Genomic DNA, 17,378 nt, shown 5'->3' on the forward strand with positions numbered 1-17,378 from the left:
TACTATTTCATTCAAATTCATTTAAGCATGAGTTAAGGCAACAGAAAGACAAATGACGGCATGAAGTCTTACACAACTAACTGAACTGCACAACCAGCCCCTTACAAACAAACATACATATGGTTTTAATAAAAGGCAACTGCAGTTCTATTTTCCAGGTTGTATTCTAAAGTTGAAGGTTTCCTGTAATTGCTTTTACATGAAATTTTTTAATAAAAAGTTTAAAGATGTATGCCATTTTTTTCATCACCAAGTATCTATTTCCCAAAATGGTTAAACCAAACACATGAACACCAGGTATCTCTGTTGTTGCTTCTGTTGCTCTTATTTTGCCAAAGAATATGAAACTGCTTTGAAGGCCAATTCAAGTTCAAGTATACACCAGAGTTCTAGCACTTGGATATTTGTCCTCCTTTGCGAAGCATGATTAGGAGTCATCTGTAGCTACATAATTGAGATTATGATGATGAGTTTTTGTTTTTATGACTGCCTACTAAATTCTACTTTGCCTTTCACCACCTACTGCTGAGAGCATCACCACTCTTTGCAGACTCAATCTGGAAGGAGGTTATTTTGTTCAAAGTCTCTCAATGTTCAAACTACATTTAAATTTACTTAAAATGGTCTTTTTGTTTTGTTTTGTTTTGTTTTTGTGGTACTGGGGCTTGAACTCAAGGCCTACACCTCAAGTCATTCCACCAGCCTTTCTGTGTTAGGTATTTTCGAGATAGGGTCTCATGAACTATTTGCCCAGGGTGGCTTTGAACCATGATCCTCCTGATCTCTGCCTCCTGAGTAGCTAGGAATACAGGCGTAAGCCACTGGCACCCAGCAAATTTACTTAAAATTTTCTTAAAAGGAAAAAGAAAGAAGCCTATTTTTTATTGTTTCAACAAGGAAATGTTAAAACTCTTACAGAAGCTTCCAATCTGTCCCACTCCATTCTTCTATCAAGGCTTCCTAACAGTTAACCATTTGCTGTGGCAGCAGTGGCAGATGCACATTATTGACTCCTGCCTGCACTAGCATGTTACCACAGAAAGATCTTTTCCACTGTTCCACTATTTCTAAAAAAGCAAGAGCCTTTGTTGAAATCAAAGTAAATTCAGTCCTTAAAGATGAAGCTATTTGTATTGTCCCATTCTGTTCAGTTACATGCACGTGCAAAAGGCAGAAGACTCATTTGCCCTGAACAAAATCAGACAATGTGTGTGACAACTGCAAGGGGAGTTGGCTAAGATATTCCTGGCAGCACAGAGAAACTACAGCAAAGTGTGAGCTGAAACTGAGTTCTAAAGTAAGCCTCCCACAATAAAGGTTAGAGGAGCATTAACAGGATCAGGGTCCTAAAAGTTATCGAGGTGGAAAGCCACCTCTGTGTGCTCCTCCACGGCCTCCCCTAAAACCACCTCTTTCTCCTCGGAAGTTGGATCGATTTCGTTCTCGCCCACGGCCAGCAGAAGTTCCCCCTCTCCCTCCTCCTCTTGGAGCTCCACCGCCCCGATCAGACTTTGACTTGGGAGGAGGTGACTTTGGTCGAAGTCTCTCAATTTCCTCTGTACATCCAGTCAAGTAGGAATTAGGGGCACTGAAATAGGATGCATATGTTTCTGCATTGTAGTTGCTATTTGTAAGTGTTGGTCCAACTGTAAGCCAGCCTGAAATGAAGGAAAAGCATTATCTTTTTATTTGCCTTCTCTTTTACTGATCCTTTTTTAGGGGCAAATTCGAATTCCCAATGCTTTCTTGAAGCTGTCTCATTCATCCAATAGTGAGCTCTTTCACAGAATGCATGATTACTTAATCATGGTCCTATCTTAAAGAGTTCATATGCACATATTTTGTTTTGTTTTTTTTTTAAGAGGAAACTTGTTACTTTTTTATTAACTTGTACAATACACAGTGTATATCAATATTTCTATTAATCAAGAACTATGAACTTTTTTTTTTCTTTTATTATTCATATGTGCATACAAGGCTTGGGTCATTTCTCCCCCCTGCCCCCACCCCCTCCCTTACCACCCACTCCACCCCCTCCCTCGCCCCCCTCACCCCCTCAATACCCAGCAGAAACTATTTTGCCCTTATTTCTAATTTTGTTGTAGAGAGAGTATAAGCAATAACAGGAAGGGACAAGGGTTTTTGCTGGTTGAGATAAGGATAGCTATACAGGGTATTGACTCACATTGATTTCCTGTGAGTGGGTGTTACCTTCTAGGTTAATTCTTTTTGATCTAACCTTTTCTCTAGTACCCGTTCCCCTTTTCCTATTGGCCTTAGTTATATGCACATATTTTGTTCCACCTCCTAGATTGTAGCTTTAGTAAAATATCATCCTCATTGTTCCTCAAGCGTGTCCTACATTCTGTGAAAATATCTCTTAGAAAAAAAATTATTAAATATACCTAGTTGGGGCTGGACAAAAACTTAATAAATTATATATACCCTTCAGACTTATGAAAATGGTGCCACTATTTTCTGATTAAAATCTTGAAACAATAGTTCCTTTACTCCTCTCAACCACAAAATATACCTGGTTCATAGGTCTTATAAATTCTTATCATGTTGGTCTTACTCATTCCCAGGTTTCCATGGGCAAAGACCTGAGCAGACATTTCTCAAGAGAATATACAAATGCCCAAATATATGAAAAGGTGCTCAATGCCACTAATCATCATGAAGTATAAATCAAAACCACAATGAGATATCATCTCATTCCAGTTAAAAATGGCTGTTAACAACAATACAAAAAATAACAAAGGTAGGTGAGGATATAGAGAAAAGGGAACTCTCATACACTCTTGATAGGAATGTAAATTAGCATACCTATTATGAAAAATAACAATAAAGGGTTCTCAAAAAACTTGAACTAGAACTGTATGTGATCCAACAACCCCTCTATTAGGTACATATACAAAGGAATTCAAATCAGTATGTTGAAGAGGCATCTGTCCTTGCATGTTCTGAAGCAAGATATGGAATCAGCTTGGGTGTCCATTGACAGATGAATGGATAAAGACAATGTAGTATGTACACATAATGAAATATGACTTAGCTATAAAAAAGAATGAAATTCTGTTATTTGCAGCAATATGGATAGAACTGGAGAGCACAATGTTGAGGAAGAAAGAAAGAATGGTAATGGGTACAGGAGTACAGCTGGAGAAGGGAAATAATTTCTAATGCTGTACAGCACAATAGAATAACTATGATTGGCAACAATTAGTTGAACATTTCAAAATAGTAGAGGGATTTTAAATGTTCCCAATACAAGGAAACGGCATATATTTGAGATGACAGATACACCAATTACTCTGATCTGATCATTACAGTTTATATAAATGTATAGAAATATCACACTGTAGACCTTAAATGTGTGTAATTACTATATGCCAAGTAAAAATAAAAATATATTTTAAAAAATAAGTGGAACACAAAAGATTTTTAGGGTAGTAAAACTACTCATAATGACACTGACTAGTATTATGGTAGACACATGTAATTACACATTTGTGCAAACCTACAGAACACACAACACCAAATGTGAACCCTAATGTAAGTTCTATAGAATGTAAGTTCTATAACTTTGGGTAATTATGACATGTCAGTGAAGGCTCATCAGTCATATGTATAATACTGACAATGGTAAAGGTGATACATGTGGGGGCAGGGAATATACAAGAAGCTCTAAACCTTCCTCTCGATTTTGCTGTGAACCTAAATCTGCTGATATTTGAAGTATATAATATTTAAGAAGTACAAACATACAAGAATTTACTTTACAAAATACACTGTCCTGTTTCTTAATATCCATATCCCAAGGAATCCTATTTTTTTAACTCAGGTCCTACCTGGCCGAATTGTACTATCTCTTCCAAATAGATGAAGACGTCTTCTACCAAGACAAAAATGCTCAATTATATGAAAAATTTCTACAGGTTTTTCTATATTGCCAATTTCAGGTTCTTCTGTGATAATTAAGTCAATGTCAACATTAGCATGAATGAAGTCGCCATCTGTGCTTCGCTTCACAGTTCCTTTAATCCCCATAAGGCAGTGTTCCTAAATAACAAAAGGAAACCAATCAATCAACTTTTAATCAATAGTAACATTTTGTAACATTTTACATTTTTGATTTCCTCAATTCTAAAATAATCTTCATTTCTCTAAATCTTTTGGGATACAGTTTTATAAACAAAAACATGATAGGAAAGCATGGCTCTCTGGTTATAGGAAGACTGACAAGTAAATGGGGAAACAAATGCTTTCTTCTATGTTCTTGTTTACAGTACTTAGGACTTCTAGTACATTTCAATTCTGATACAGATGTGTGGGTTTTTCCCCCACTAAGCAATTCTCTACTTTTCTGCCAATGCTATATATGATTAATCTCAGTTAAATTCTGAGTCCAACTACAGGTTAAAGACTCAGTTTCATAAGACTATCCTCCAACCTCAGATACCAACCACAAGTCCATATTGTCACAATGCTTCTGATCAACAGGCTAAAAATCAAAGGTTCCAATGATTCCCTTCTGCAATCAATCATTTACCAGAACGGCTCAAGGAATTCAGGAAAATGTTTTACTGACAGTTACATGTTTATAATAAAAAGGATATGACTCAGAATAGACAGATAGGAAAGAGACACATGGTAAGGTGTAGGACAGGGAATATGGAGCTTCCAGGCCCTCTCAAGGTGGGTTATCCTCTGGCAGACTCCACAACTTCACCAATCCAGAAGCTCTTCAAAGCTTATCCTTATATAGGCATGATTCCAGTCTAATAAAGACCCTCCAATCAGTGGCTCCCAAAGAGTAAAGAACGGTAGCTCTTTTAACAGCATATGAAGCAGAAATTCTCAGGGGTTCTTGTGCAGGAAAAAGAAGAGAAGACGACAGAAATATGTCCCTAAGATGGTCAACTATTAATGTTTTGTCATTTCTTCTTTCTGAGCCAGAGAAAGGAAAAAATTCTGAGAGTCGGGAATACCAAAAGTTATGCCTAACTTAGAAATGTGGAAGTTTAGGACATGTAGGAATGTATTTTCCCCTTTCCCGCATGGTGGGTGTTGATCTAAAATAGTGAATAAACCATTTTAAAATTAACTTGGATATAATTTTGTAAATCTCAATGGCATTTTTATAAGCCCAAGAAAGGGACCTTGCCACTAAAATTAGTTAAACAGCATATAGTGGTTTGAAGAAACTAGAGACAATGAGAATGAAGAAAACAAACAATAAAGGAACACCTTTGTTCTCTGGAAAACAGCCTTTGGATCTAGAGTCTTAGTCTTTCCAGGATTGTTTTTGTTCGTTTTAATCCAACAAATATCTTCACATCTTCTGTAACCCCACTTGCGTAAACACTAGAAATAAAATTTAAAAAGAAAGCTTAACATATATAAACAATACTTAAGGGTCACTAAATTCCAAAGTATCACATAATTTTTAGTGAACAAATAGAAAGAAATACTAGCCTTTAAATGTACAGCCATAATGCAGAAAGTATATACATATGTATGTGTGTATATATATATGTATCCATATAGATTACTATCATATGTAGTTAAACATTAAAAGGACTACATCATATTCCAATTCTTTACTTCAGATTGAGCAATACTAATCCAAAAATCTGAAATCTCAAAATGTTCTTAAATCTGAAACTTTTTGAGTGCTGACAGAACATTCAAAGAGTTTTGGATTTTACAGCATTTCAAATAGCAGATTTTCAGATTAGGGACATTCAGCCCATAAAGACTATGCACATTTTCCAAATAAAAAAACTCCAAAATTTGAATATCTGTCTCAAGCATTTTGAACAGAGGTATTCACCCTGTGCTACCTTCTATTTGTCATCAACAGATAATGACTTTTTAGTACGAAAACACTCAGATCCTATATAATCACAAAATAATACAGAAGATAATATGACTCCTGCCACTTCAATTTTCTATGCTTTGACAAAACTTAACACTGTTGAGCTTTTCTAGTTGATAACTTCTCTTTAAAGGAGTCCTGTAAAACTTTATTTCTATATTTACTACTAAAAACTACAAAAAGCTCAGACTTAAAATTGTTACATATATCTTTTCATTGGGTAAAATTGCTCTTTCATCTTTCTTCAAATAGAGATATATACAAACATTAGTGTTCCAGACCTATTATATGTAAACATATAACAATATTAAATAAACCATCATTCAGAGTGTCATTTTGAGGGCCTACAATATGCAGGTGCTGGCTAGTTGCTGGGAATAAAAACATGAATATGGTACAGTACCTACCCCTAGTCAAATGCAGAGCAAAGTAAGGGAAAATGACTAAATCTACTAGTTGAATACTCGTATAGTACAATATTGTTGGTACTATAGTCAAGTACACATAAAGATAAAAGTAGAGTATAAGAAATTTATTTTTAAGAAATGGTCTTACTGTATATAGTAAGATACATCTCAAGATGAAACTTAAGATTTTTATTTTAAAATCTCAAAAATCAAGAGCAGTACAGAAGTCCCCTTATCCTTTAATGATACATTTTGGTACCCCCAATGGATGCTTGAAACCACAAACAGTGCCCAGTCCTATACAGATTTTGTGTTTTCCTATATAAATAGATCTATGATAAAGTTCACAAATCAGGCACAATAAGAAACTAACAAGAACAATTAGTAATAAAATAGAACTTTAATATACTATAATGAAAGTAATGTGAATGTCATCTATTTGCCCTCTCTCTTGTGTTCATGCATTCAATGATCAATTTGATCACCAAGACAGCTTTTAAATGAGTAATGGGGAGGGAGAAAATACAACATACAATGTGTTGCCCAAAGGGATGATTCATGTCCTAGACAATACAAGATTTCATCATGCCACTCAGAATGATGTGCAATTTAAATTTTATGAGCTGTTTGTTTCTGGAAAGTTTCCATTTAATATTTTCTAGGCCATAGCTGACCTCAGGTTAAGGAAACCACGGAAAGCAAATCTGGGAAGAAAATATGCAAATAGAGAACAACTGGATCAATTCTTGTTGCTAAATACTTGCTTTGCACTGGGTATTCATTAATATCACAATGCCCTAAATCCTACAGGTCCTAATCCACCAGTTTAACAAATGCTTTTGAGTATCTCTCATACTGTATTATTTTTATAATCATTTTGACTAAACTCTGCTTTCACCAATACAACATGATAAACTGCTTCATAAATGAAGACAAATCCTCCTAATCATTTTCAACTTAACTTAGGGGGTAGAAAGGAAAGACCAATTTACCAAAAGGTAAATAACAATATGCCTTTGAAAGTGTATTTCTCTCTTTCTTGCTATTCCATAGACATTAGGGAATTACCACCAAAAAATGAAGTTACCCAATTGGAATACTTATTTTTACATCAAGTTTTAAGTGATGAAAGCACTGATTTACATAGGTAGAGAATACAAAGTAACTATAGAATTTCAATATTTAATCTTACTTGTTATGTCATATAATCCCATTTAAATTCTACACCTGTCAAATGGACACCTTCCCAAATTAACATGATTAAATGAGATTATTTACTGTATAACAAGTAACATATCCTATAAATGGAAAATCTCACCCAATAATGTGATGAAACTAATTCTTACAAGCATAAAAATTTCTTTGCCCAAAAGTCTCAGTAGGATAATAAGACAAAATTGAAGACTTCTAATATGTAGCCAATGTTCCCACCATTTTGGTTAAAACAGCTAATGCTATTTCCTTTTGGCAAACTACTCCAACTTAAAAAAAAGTAGAAGAGCTCTGAAATATACAAGTCTAAGATACCTATAATAAATTAAGGTGCTATACCTTGTTTCTCTCTTCCATTAATTCATTCAAACTGTATGTTCCAGATGCTGTATTACTTTTCCAGTTTGATTTGATTTCCATTTGGAATTCAGTAGTCAATGCAATTCAGGATAACATTTTTTAGTTACGTATAAAGAACAATAAATAATACAGAGCAGCTCACTTCTGTGCTATAATTTGGAGATTCAAACCTCTAAACTGTTCTCTTCCTTCAATTGTAATAAGGTGTACTTTGAAAGATCTACATTTATTCCTTGTACTAGTTAACTGACTTGGGGGTACATCCTTATGCTCCTTGTTTCAACATTGTGTTTCTTCTGAGTATTTTAGAACTACTTAAGAAACAAAGGACAAAATAACAACCTTCAAACTCTTGATGCAACACACTGCTACTTTTTTTCCTTATGAATTTAAGAACCCACTTTAAAAAAAACACCATCTTACCACTCTTCCAAGGTCTAGTCCCTCCCCGGAACCACACCAGAGAAATATAAATGATCGGGGTGCTGCAATCTCATCAATTTCTAACTTCATAATCTATAAGAAACCAAAACAATATTGCATGAAGGTATTTTTGCTTCCCATTTATCTAACATTCAAAAGAACAATCATGGAGACTTATCAGGATTCCCTGTAGATGTGTCCTCTGATGTACTAACTTCTATTAGAAAACAATAGAAAATAAATTTTGTTTTTAAAATTACTTGATATACTGGTATTTTGTTATTTTATAAACAAACAACACATACAGATATATGTTTATGCACTTGTTTTTATACAGAAAAAGTTTACAGGAAAAAGCATTTATAGAATGATAGAATTTTATAAGATAGAGCATGAGAGATATAGCAATGTTTTATTAGTCACAGAAAAAAACTGAATTGGAAAGAGATTAAGTGAGCTTAAGCTACTGGCAAAATTAAAATGAAATATAAGCTGGTTGTGGTGGCATGTGCTTGTAGTCCCAGAGAATTTGGGAGGCTGAGGCAGAAGGATCATTTGAGCCCAGTATCTGCAGGACTCTTCTGCAGAGAGCTTAACTGCAAGAATCTTCCAACTGTCCTACATTTTTCCAGATTCTTTCCTTTTAGTCCAGCCACAACACACTAATCTGATGTTCTTACTAAACTTTTTAAAAGCTTTAAAAACTTCTTAATGTTTTCAGAAAAAAGTCCAAGCTCCTAGGAAATCATCTCAATATAGTCCCAACCTGTGTTCCAACAGTATCAACCTACATAACAGCCTCCTCCTCCCACAAAGCAGATATTGTCTTTTGCCTCCATCCCTTCTGTTTCTGCTGTTCCTTCTGGTTAGAATTCCTGTCTTGCATCTTTCCTCACCTGACAAATTCTAATTAATTTTATTGTTCACGTGTCACCTTCTCAATTTTCCTATGTCCCATCTTCCTAGGCTTGGTCACCAAACCTACATACAAGCAAAACTATAAAGTAATGATTGGTTTATGCTAATGTTCATCCCATTAAACTGTGTACTCTTTCAAGTAAATTACTAAGTCTTGTAAAGTCAAGTGAAGTACTAAGTCTACTAGACAGTGGTGCTCAATAAACACATACTTTTGTTACTGGCTATAAAAGCTGATACTTGGAATTCCAAGATGGCGGCTAGAGGTAGGAAGCAGAAAGCGACCCTCCTATAGTGAAATCTTGGAGAGACGCTGGAGACACACTTTGCAGGCATAATCACCGAGAAAAGGCATAACTTTGACCCCTCCACATCTCCAGCCGGTGCAGAGAATCTCCACGTTAAACGGAGAAACGAGGAGGGCCCCCAGGGCCGCTAGTGAGGAAAACTCCACAGGAGAGGAGGGAAGACCCACTTCCCACGTGAACTGCAAACAAACATGGCGGCCGGCAGGAGCAGCAGCACCGACCAGTAAGCAGGAGCAGGAAAGCTTGTGAAAGTGGCAGTGGGAGGAAAACTGCACAGGAGAGGGGGGAAGACCCACCTCCCACATGAACTGTGAATAAACACGCAGGCCTGACAACACGGGGGCAGTGTCACCTTTCCCAGTGCTTGGAAAGGGGAAAGTCTGTAGCAGAGGCTCCCGCACAGGAGAACTCTGAACAAAGCCTGTGGGACCAGGTGAGTGCTAAGTTCACCCCAGAGACCTGCATAAATAATGCCGCCAGCTACAGCAGGCTGAGAGCAGCAGGCAGGCAAGCCACAGTTGCAGATACCACTCTCAGAACTGTCTCCAGACTCTTCTTTTTCTTTTTCTCCCTACCTTTGATGAGAGAACAACTGAATTACACCTGCAAGCCAAAAAACTTACTGAAACTGTATTGCATTTGAACTTGGGACACTTGGTGGGGTTTTTTTTTTTTTTTGGGTGTGTGTGTGTGAGTGTGTAGTTTTGTTCTACTTTATGCATCCCCTTTGATGAGACAACTACAGAACAACATCTGAGGCACCAACTCCAGGACTGGAGACTGAGATGGACACCCATAAGACTGAAACTGCATTGCATATAAACTTGGAAGTTTTTTTTTTTTAATTTTCTATTTTCCATTTTATTTTAATTCATTTTTATATATAGATATTACTTTCATTTACTTATTTTTTATTCTTTTTATCTTTGATTTTCAATCCTCTGTCTCTCTAATGTCTGTTCAGCTTACTGTCGATTAGTACACTAACACTCCCTGTTTATACCTTTGAAACTCTCTTGTCTGATACCTTGTTCTGCTTTCTCCCTCTTGTCTGTATATCTGTTTTCCCCTTTTCTTTAACTTCTTGCTTTCCATCTCAGCTCACTCTTCCATTCTAAATATTACCATTGTTATTATTACAAGCTAGAAAATACTTAATTACACACAGTACAGGGACAGTAACAACACCAAGGACAATGACGGGAAGACAGAAAAAACAGGGAAACCAGTTTCCCCACAGCAAAAAATTAGTACAGGAACCAGAGGGGAATGAAGAGAACAGAAACTCAGATCCAGACTCCAACAAAATGAAGATAAACTATGCCAAAGGACCCAATGAAGCCCACAAGAATAATTTAAAAGAAGACATACTACAAGTACTCAATAAAAATTTTACAGAGATGATACTGGATAGGGTCAATCATAATGTACAGGAGACACTCAAGAAATTCCAAGACAATAAAAATAGAGAATTTGAAAAAGCAAAAGAAGAAATAAAGGAAACCATAGAAGCACTGTATAAACACCAAAGTGAAAGAGAGAACACAATGAATAAATGGATAATGAACTCAGGACAAAAATAGACAACAATAAAGAAGAAAACTGCCAGGATATGGAAAACCTCAGAAAAAAGAACGAAACAGAACTGCAAAACAAAACGGAAGGCCAATCCAGCAGAATAGAACAAACAGAAGACAGAATCTCAGAACTTGAAGATGAAATGGTAATTAAAGGAAAAACCGAAGAACTGTTAATTAAACAACTCAAGACCTGTGAAAAGAAAATGCAAGAACTCACTGACTCCATCAAAAGACCAAACTTGAGAATCATAGGCATCGAAGAAGGAGAAGAGGTGCAAGCGAAGGGAATGCGTAATATATTCAACAAAATGAAAACGGAAAATTTCCCAAATCTAGAGAAAGATATTCCCATACAAATGCAAGAGGCCTCCAGGATACCAAACAGACCAGATCAAAACAGAACTACTCCACGACATATCATCATTAAAACAACAAGTTCAGAAACTAAGGAAAGAATATTGAAGGCTGTAAGAGAGAAAAAACAAGTAACATACAAAGGTAAACCCATCAAAATCACAGCAGACTTCTCAACAGAAACATTAAAAGCAAGAAGAGCATGGGGTGAGATCTTCTGGGCACTGAATGAAAATAACTTCAACCCCAGGATACTCTATCCAGCAAAGCTATCATTCAAAATAGATGGAGCAATAAAAGTCTTCCATGATAAGAAGAAACTAAAACAATATGTGACCACAAAGCCACCATTACAAAAGATTCTGCAAGAGATCCTGCACACAGAAAGTGACACCCAACTTAACCATGAAAAGGCAGGCAGCACCAAACCACAGGATAAGAAAAAGCAAGACAGTAGAGAGTAACATCAAGTTAGGTACACACAATCAAACCTTCAAACAACTAAGACAAGTAAATGGCAGGAATCACCACATACCTATCAGTACTAACACTTAATGTTAATGGACTTAATTCACCCATCAAAAGACACCGTTTGACAAAATGGATTAAAAAAGAAGATCCAACAATTTGTTGCGTACAGGAGACTCATCTCACCGACAGAAATAAGCATATGCTTAGGATGAAAGGCTGGAAGAAGATTTACCAAGCCAATGGCCCCTGAAAACAAGCAGGAGTAGCAATACTTATCTCTGACAAAGTAGACTTCAAACCTACATTGATCAAACGAGATAAAGAAGGACATTCCATACTAATAAAAGGGGAAATAGACCAAAAGGAAATAATAATCATCAATCTGTACGCACCCAATGTCAACGCACCCAATTTCATCAAACATACCCTGAAAGACTTAAAAGTATATATAAACGCCAACACAGTGGTTGTGGGAGACTTTAACACTCCATTATCATCAATAGATAGGTCATCCAAACAAAAACTCAATAAAGAAATCCAAGATCTAAAATATGCAATAGATCAAGTGGACCTAGTAGATGTCTAGAGAACATTTCATCCAACCTCTACACAATATACATTCTTCTCAGCAGCCCATGGAACCCTCTCCAAAATAGATCATATCCTAGGGCACAAAGCAAGCCTCAGCAAACATAAGAAAATAGAAATAATACCGTGCATACTATCTGACCACAATGCAGTAAAAGTAGAACTCAACAACAAAAGTAAAGACAAAAAACATGCAAACAGCTGGAAACTAAATAACTCATTACTTAATGAAGAATGGATCATCGATGCAATAAAAGAGGAAATTAAAAAGTTCCTGGAAGTCAATGAAAATGAAAACACAACCTACCGGAACCTATGGGACACAGCTAAGGCAGTCTTGAGAGGAAAGTTTATAGCCATGAGTGCATATATTAAAAAGATTGAAAGATCCCAAATCAATGACCTAATGATACATCTCAAACTCCTAGAAAAACAAGAACAAGCAAAAACCAAAACAAATAGGAGAGAAATAATAAAAATAAGAGCTGAAATCAACGAAATAGAAACCAAAAAAACCATACAAAGAATTAATGAAACAAAAAGTTGGTTCTTTGAAAAAATAAACAAGATTGATAGACCCCTGGCAAACCTGACTAAAATGAGGAGAGAAAAAACCCAAATTAGTAGAATTAGGAATGCAAAAGGGGAGATAACAACAAATACCATGGAAGTCCAGGAAATCATCAGAGACTACTTTGAGAACCTATATTCAAATAAATTTGAAAATTTTAAAGAAATGGACAGATTTCTAGATACATATGATCATCCAAAACTGAACCAAGAGGAAATTAGTCACATGAATAGACCTATAACACAAAATGAAATTGAAGCAGCAATCAAGAGTCTCCCCAAAAAGAAAAGTCCAGGACCTGATGGATTCTCTGCTGAATTCTATCAGACCTTTAAAGAAGAACTGATACCAACCCTCCTTAAACTGTTCCACGAAATAGAAAGGGAAGGAAAACTGCCAAACACATTTTATGAAGCCAGTATTACACTTATCCCAAAACCAGGCAAAGACATCTCCAAAAAGGAGAACTATAGGCCAATCTCCTTAATGAACATTGATGCAAAAATCCTCAAGAAAATAATGGCAAACCGAATTCAGCAACACATCAAAAAGATTATTCACCACGACCAAGTAGGCTTCATCCCAGGGATGCAGGGGTGGTTCAACATAAGAAAATCAAGAAACGTAATAAACCACATTAACAGAAGCAAAGACAAAATCCACTTGATCATCTCAATAGATGCAGAAAAAGCCTTTGATAAGATCCAACATCATTTCATGATAAAAGCTCTAAGAAAACTAGGAATAGAAGGAATGTTCCTCAACATTATAAAAGCTATATATGACAAACCTACAGCCAGCACTATACTTAACAGAGAAAAATTAAAACCATTCCCTCTAAAATCAGGAACCAGACAAGGATGCCCACTATCTCAACTCCTATTCAACATAGTACTGGAATTCCTAGCCAGATCAATTAGGTAAGAAGAAGGAATAAAAGGAATACAAATAGGTAAAGAAACTGTCAAAATATCCCTATTTGCAGATGACATGATCCTATACCTTAAAGACCCAAAAAACTCTACTCAGAAGCTTCTAGACATCATCAATAGCTATAGCAAGGTAGCAGGATATAAAATCAACATAGAAAAATCATTAGCATTTCTATACACTAACAATGAGCAAACGGAAAAAGAATGTATGAAAACAATTCCATTTACAATAGCCTCAAACAAAATCAAATACCTAGGTGTAAACCTAACAAAAGATGTGAAAGACCTCTACAAGGAAAACTATACACTTCTGAAGAAAGAGATTGAGGAAGACTATGGAAAGTGGAGAGATCTCTCATGCTCATGGATTGGTAGAATCAACATAGTAAAAATGTCGATACTCCCAGAAGTAATCTACATGTTTAATGCAATTCCCATCAAAATTCCAATGACATTCATTAAAGAGATTGAAAAATCTACTGTGAAATTTATATGGAAACACAAGAGGCCACGAATAGCCAAGGCAATACTCAGTCAAAAGAACTATGCTGGAGGTATCACAATACCTGACTTCAAACTATATTACAAAGCAATAACAATAAAAACAGCATGGTACTGGCACAAAAACAGACATGAAGACCAGTGGAACAGAATAGAGGATCCAGATATGAAGCCACACAACTATAAGCAACTTATCTTTGACAAAGGAGCTAAAAATATACGATGGAGAAATAGCAGCCTCTTCAACAAAAACTGCTAGGAAAACTGGTTAGCAGTCTGCAAAAAACTGAAACTAGGTCCATGTGTATCACCCTACACCAAGATTAACTAAAAATGGATCAAGGATCTTAATATCAGACCACAAACTCTTAAGTTGATACAAGAAAGAGTAGGAAATACTCTGGAGTTAGTAGGTATAGGTAAGAACTTTCTCAATGAAACCCCAGCAGCACAGCAACTAAGAGATAGCATAGATAAATGGGACCTCATAAAGCTAAAAAGCTTCTGTTCATCAAAAGAAATGGTCTCTAAACTGAAGAGAACACCCACAGAGTGGGAGAAAATATTTGCCAACTATACATCAGACAAAGGACTGATAACCAGAATATACAGGGAACTTAAAAAACTAAATTCTCCCAAAACTAATGAACCAATAAAGAAATGGGCACGTGAACTAAACAGAACTTTCTCAAAAGAAGAAATTCAAATGGCCAGAAAACACATGAAAAAATGCTCACCATCTCTAGCAATAAAGGAAATGCAAATTAAAACCACGCTAAGATTCCACCTCACCCCCGTTAGAATAGCCATCATCAGCAACACCACCAACAACAGGTGTTGGCGAGGATGTGGGGAAAAAGGAACCCTCTTACACTGTTGGTGGGAATGTAGACTAGTACAACCACTCTGGAAAAAAATTTGGAGGCTACTTAAAAAGCTGGACATCGATCTACCATTTGATCCAGCAATACCACTCTTGGGGATATACCCAAAAGACTGTTACTCCAGAGGCACCTGCACATCCATGTTTATTGCGGCACTATTCACAATAGCCAAGTTATGGAAGCAGCCAAGATGCCCCACCACTGAAGAATGGATTAAGAAAATGTGGTATCTATACACAATGGAATTTTATGCAGCCATGAAGAAGAACGAAATGTTATCATTCACTGGTAAATGGATGGAATTGGAGAACATCATTCTGAGTGAGGTTAGCCTGGCTCAAAAAACCAAAAATCGTATGTTCTCCCTCATATGTGGATATTAGATCAAGGGCAAACACAACAAGGGGATTGGAATATGAGCACATGATAAAAGCGAGAGCACACAAGGGAGGGGTGAGGATAGGTAAGACACCTAAAAAACTAGCTAGCATTTGTTGCCCTTAACGCAGAGAAACTAAAGCAGATACCTTAAAGCAACTGAGGCCAATAGGAAAAGGGGAACAGGTACTAGAGAAAAGGTTAGATCAAAAAGAATTAACCTAGAAGGTAACACCCATGCACAGGAAATCAATGTGAGTCAATGCCCTGTATAGCTATCCTTATCTCAACCAGCAAAAACCCTTGTTCCTTCCTACTACTGCTTATACTCTCTCTACAACAAAATTAGAAATAAGGGCAAAATAGTTTCTGCTGGGTATTGAGGCGGGGGGAGAGGGAGGGGGCGGAGTGGGTGGTAAGGGAGGGGGTGGGGGCAGGGGGGAGAAATGAACCAAGCCTTGTACGCACATATGAATAATAAAAGAAAAATGAAAAAAAAATAAATAAATAAAAGCTGATACTTTACATAACTACCTGAAGTTATAACCTTTAGGAAAATATAACTTAATCACAATTATACTGAAATTAGTACTTATCTTTACCTATACTGTACTATATAGTAAGTTCCTTAAAAAGTAGAAACAATGAACAATGCACACAAATGCACTTTAATGATTATTAAAACTGATCAACTGCTGAACGAGTTACAAATCATTCTGTCTGCTGTTAGACTTTCCTAGGTATATATCCAAGAATTCTATGACAAGGACTTCCTATCTGCTCAGTTTTTGCCTCAAATAGAAGACTCAAATTAAAGATAATGTAATACGTGTCAATGCACCTTCAGCTACAATATATACTATAACTTCATATTTATAATCCTACAAAAGTAGGGATGGTATTCATAATCTCACTTTCTAATTAAATAAGCATATATTCATTTGAAAAATAAATAACTCATTACAATGTAGAAAGTTTCATCATACATCATCCCAAGTCCAGCACTTCTCATTAGCAGTGATGCCAGTCTCTCTATAATATTCTTCTAAAGGAGGTTCCAGAAGAATCACATCAAACTTGGGTGTTAGTTCTCTGATGTCAAATGCTTCAATATCTGCTTGTAAATACCTATTAAATTAAAGACAAATAACTAAATAAATAAATGGAAAAGGCTTTCAAGTTCCTACAAATGGTAATGAAAGAAATTGCTTAAATATTATTAAACATTAAAATTAAGTATTATTTGCAAAGTAATCACAAGCTAGTTACTAAATTTTTTTTAATGTAGTCTTCCTTTTTCAGTGTAAACATTAAACCATTAACAATATACCTTCCCAAGGACATGACATAATTACATGATAAAGTAAATATCATATTATTCCCTATTTACATCCAGAATATATTCTTTGTTTATTTTTACACTGAAAATCTACGCTCAGATATGAATCTCTAACCCATTTTCTATTATCATCTGAATTTTCTAAGGAACACTCTATGACTGATTTCTCAGTTGTGTAATTAGGTTAGAAAAAAGTATTTGTCTGTAAGTTTCAAATTCCTCCTTGTAAGAAATAGTTTCTAAATATGGATACAATTTTCTCCTATTAGTT

At 35.8% G+C, this 17,378-nt stretch overlaps 1 protein-coding gene across 2 annotated transcripts in view; it reads right to left on the reverse strand.

Moving 5' to 3' along the window:
- The window catches only part of Mettl14 (methyltransferase 14, N6-adenosine-methyltransferase non-catalytic subunit), a 25,814-nt gene continuing 8,436 nt past the window's right edge, over nucleotides 1–17,378 (reverse strand). For both annotated transcript variants that reach the window (XM_074041627.1, XM_074041628.1), the window contains exons 7-11: nucleotides 16,755–16,896; nucleotides 8,284–8,376; nucleotides 5,251–5,367; nucleotides 3,852–4,062; nucleotides 1–1,658 (exon numbers count right to left, since the gene is read on the reverse strand). In XM_074041627.1, the coding sequence (XP_073897728.1) occupies nucleotides 1,354–1,658; nucleotides 3,852–4,062; nucleotides 5,251–5,367; nucleotides 8,284–8,376; nucleotides 16,755–16,896 (868 nt within the window). In that variant the 3' untranslated portion in view covers nucleotides 1–1,353. The remainder of the gene's footprint in view (nucleotides 1,659–3,851; nucleotides 4,063–5,250; nucleotides 5,368–8,283; nucleotides 8,377–16,754; nucleotides 16,897–17,378) is intronic.

The sequence above is a fragment of the Castor canadensis genome, chromosome 9 (assembly GCF_047511655.1).
Source record: "Castor canadensis chromosome 9, mCasCan1.hap1v2, whole genome shotgun sequence".
NCBI lineage: Eukaryota > Metazoa > Chordata > Mammalia > Rodentia > Castoridae > Castor > Castor canadensis.